We start from the raw sequence: 3,365 nt of genomic DNA, 5'->3' as shown, positions 1-3,365 counted from the left end.
AGACGATCCAACTGAGTTTGGGGGTCCACATAGACGACAACCACCGGGTCGCAGACCCACGAAAGCCCCGGCGTCTCGAGCAGCAGAGGCACGTCCATCACTATCGGAGGCTTGTTGTAGGGGGGAAGCACACGATAGGAGAAAAGTCGCCAAAGCATAGTTATAATTATATGCTTGTGAGTTATTGTATTCAGCAAGGCTCGAGCTTTTGCATCGGCGAAAACCTACACATGAACATAACCATCAAAAAGTTCTGCTTCCACGAAACTGCAACACATCGGAAAGACAACTGCAGACCTTCTTGAAATGCCATTTAGGAAGTTCCCTGCTTACAAGTTCGCCCAATTTCTGCCTGTTGATTTGGCCTTGAGGAGTTACTATTCCGTCTCCGAATGAAGCAACTACTTCATTAAATGCTGGACGGCCCGGCTCCATGATTTCTCGAGCTATCTTATCCGCATCGATAACCCTGGAGGAGGAAGAGACATATGCACACCTCCCGAGAAACGACCACTTTCTCACTGGACATTATATTTCGCCTCTAGATATGCGACCGCCGTGGACTTCCCAGAACCGATCCCGCCGGTGATCCCGGGGATGACCAAGCGACTTCCGACGAAGTGGAGAGCTCCAGCGAAGAGTCCGGCGAGAATGCCGTGTTTTCTGGTCACCTATGCAAAGACACAGCTAACGGGCCGAATTTGCGAAGGACTCATAAAAGGCCACTGACTCTTGAAAAGCAGTTCTATCCGAACCCCTACCCAAAACTCCACTAAAACTGCCGCCGATGCCGTCATAAGATACTTGCGATGATCGCGGCGAAGTTTGCGACGGAGAGCGCCGAGAGGCAGTTGAGCAGTTGTGAGGATACAACCAGCGATTCCAGTTATGGATGTGAGCATTTACGGAAGACTCCTGTTGGAAAAAGTTACAAAAGTTGGAAAAGCGGCATCAAGAGTCCGGAAATATCTCTAGGAGTAGTCCCGGCACGCACACAATTACGCCGGAGTGATCGCTGGCCACGTCTAGCCTTCCGGAGCCGACCTTCCTTCTGAATAGTTCCCCTCGGCCCAGCTGCTGAGACGCTAGTAGAGAGACGGACTCAAGGAATCAATTCAACAGTAGAATTAGGAGACATTACAGGTATCGAAGTGTTGCCCATCTCGTTACGACTCGCCGACGACCGTTCTTCCTGTGACAAGCGCGTGAATTTCGTGGCGCGTGACACTTTGTTTCATGCGTTCTGTCATAGAATTCATACGGGTCTAACAACCCCCTCGAAACCTTGTAGCAGTTTCCGCCTAAACTGGTGAGTAGCACCGCCTACACCGTACTGGCTCCTACTCGGCGACTTAATAGCAGTTCTTATGCCGGTGGAACTCCTGGGCATAGCTGTGGGTACGCTAGAAAGATCTCCATGGAGCGCAACGGAAAAAAATTTGACTGTTGGAAAATAATTCCAGGCTTTAATTGTGCATTGTTGCATTATCAAGTATGCGTGTCCACTGGTCATTCCTCCTGTCAATCCTTACTCTCGGCGTTCTCTTTTCGGAGACTCCAACTGTCGCGCTAGCGGAGACTGAGGTACCAGGCGTTGCACGCTCGTGGGCTCGACAGCGTAGCTTTCTTCAGGTGGAGGTACAAGATGGGGAGGAGGACCCTGATGATGCTGACGAGCTGTTCGCAGATTCTCCGGACGACTTGGTGAGTTGCGACTTGTGTTTGTACTTGGAGTGATGTGTTATAGGATGACGAGGGAGAGGACGATGATGATGATGATGATGAAGACCTTGGCGAATCCCCTATTGAGAAGGCCAAACGCGAGGAGGAGGAGGCTAATGCGGTACGTTTCCTACCGATCTGCGAGTCAACAACACCTAGTGCTCCTTGTGTGGAGCCCCTCCGAGTGTCTGTAGAGGCGCTCGCTCCCAGTATGCGACTCGGAGGTCTACAGGGGACTGATAGTTTTCGTGCATGGAGCCTCGTTGAGGACAGAATAGCCTTATAGAACAGCACGTTGAAAAATGTCCTATCGTGATGTTTTGTGATATTCAGGTTGACCAGGATTTAACTCCCACTCAAAGAAAAGACAGGATGTCGGCGTGTTTGTCCGTCGCGAGGATACACTTTAACCGTCATGAAGCAGATCTGAAGGATACCATCGACCAGATCATGAACCAGCACGGTGTAATAATCTACCCGTCTCGCGATGTGCTCGGCGCTCAGATGAATCGAGTTCATCCTGTTGGGCTTGTTACGGTATCTCGATCAGGTCCAAGCCGATCAGGCTATGCAGTTCATACAGATGGGGATGATCCGGAATTGCTATTTTTATATCACCCCAGAACTGATGCGTAAGCTCTTGTGGTCTATGGTGTGTTATGTTCACTTTGCCAAGCGGTTTTGCGTCAGGTGACTACCAGTCGTCCCCTGCGAAGTTTTTGGAGGACGATGCGAAAATAACCGCCATGCTCAACACCGATTCCTCCAGCGGACCTAGCGGTCAAATGTCTTCTGAACAGTACGGACTTTTAGAGGAGATCCTCAGGGTACGGTTTCTGAGAAAAAAAATCTCGTGAGATTCTTCGAAGTTCAACTCATTTCCGTTGTTAGGGCGAAGCAAGCAGTGGAGGAGCTGTAGGCCTTCCCGGCGACTCGATGACTAGTCTGCAGAAGGCCGTGTATATGCTTGGCGTATTTGCTGCGTTCTTCGGTATTGCTGCATATGCAACGAAAAGACTCATACAGCAAGAGGAAGGAGTAAGCGCTTGTGCTAGGATGTCGACTTTGTAATCGTCTAGAAATAATAAGTATCGAGTCTGCCAAGTTGTCTTTATGTTGCTTTTCTCTCAGCCCTCCAAAAAGAAGTCTCACACTTCTAAGAGTTTGAAACACGAGAAGAAGATGGAAGCTCGTGCTGCAAAGAAAACCAAGACGAACTGAGTCTCTGTCACCCACATCTAGTGAAAAATATTCGCCTTGGATTGTTTTCTAATCTGTTACGAGTCGTCGAGTTTGAAGTATCTTTGATCTTGCGAAGCGGATCGCTGAGCATTCGAAGGCGGTATCTTGCGAGTGACTCGACTAACTTCCTGATGTCACCGACAAGGAGTCCTTGGCAAGGGGCTTCATGCGAACGTACACATTTTTGATTAAGTACATTGCTATGTTAAGAAAGCTACTGGGTGAGGAAAGTGAGATGAAGCTTGAGTTAGGCTCATCTTGCAGATGATTCCATGATGAAAATTCGTCGAGAATAACGGTGGCAGGCAGTTACTTGTCCATCTAAAGAAACACGACGGGAGTGTGCATTGCTATCTTGAATGCGGAAGAGTTGTCGTGAATGGTGAAGACTGTCTGGCGAT

General features: G+C 49.1%; 2 protein-coding genes across 2 annotated transcripts in view; one reads left to right on the top strand and one right to left on the bottom strand.

Moving 5' to 3' along the window:
• Pmar_PMAR000449 (dephospho-CoA kinase, putative) overlaps positions 1-902 on the bottom strand; it is a gene marked incomplete at both ends in the record, with an annotated part of 1,220 nt that extends 318 nt beyond the window's left edge. The window contains 4 exons of the mRNA XM_002776546.1: positions 1-224; positions 334-469; positions 523-671; positions 762-902. The exon at positions 1-224 is cut by the window's left edge and continues 4 nt beyond it. Coding sequence (XP_002776592.1) covers positions 1-224; positions 334-469; positions 523-671; positions 762-902 — 650 coding nt within the window. The remainder of the gene's footprint in view (positions 225-333; positions 470-522; positions 672-761) is intronic.
• Positions 903-1,494: 592 nt separating this feature from the next.
• Pmar_PMAR000448 (conserved hypothetical protein) lies at positions 1,495-2,943 on the top strand (the record flags this gene model as incomplete). Its single annotated transcript, XM_002776545.1, has 8 exons — positions 1,495-1,584; positions 1,633-1,704; positions 1,748-1,843; positions 2,056-2,187; positions 2,273-2,354; positions 2,413-2,549; positions 2,614-2,760; positions 2,854-2,943. The coding sequence occupies 8 exons, from the start codon at positions 1,495-1,497 to the stop codon at positions 2,941-2,943; spliced, it is 846 nt and encodes a 281-aa protein (XP_002776591.1).
• Positions 2,944-3,365: the final 422 nt, after the last annotated feature.

This window comes from Perkinsus marinus (genome assembly GCF_000006405.1).
Source record: "Perkinsus marinus ATCC 50983 genomic scaffold scf_1104296953336, whole genome shotgun sequence".
Lineage (NCBI taxonomy): Eukaryota > Perkinsozoa > Perkinsida > Perkinsidae > Perkinsus > Perkinsus marinus.
The sequence above is the reverse complement of the archived record's forward strand: the minus strand, read 5'-3'. Positions and strand labels throughout refer to the sequence as shown.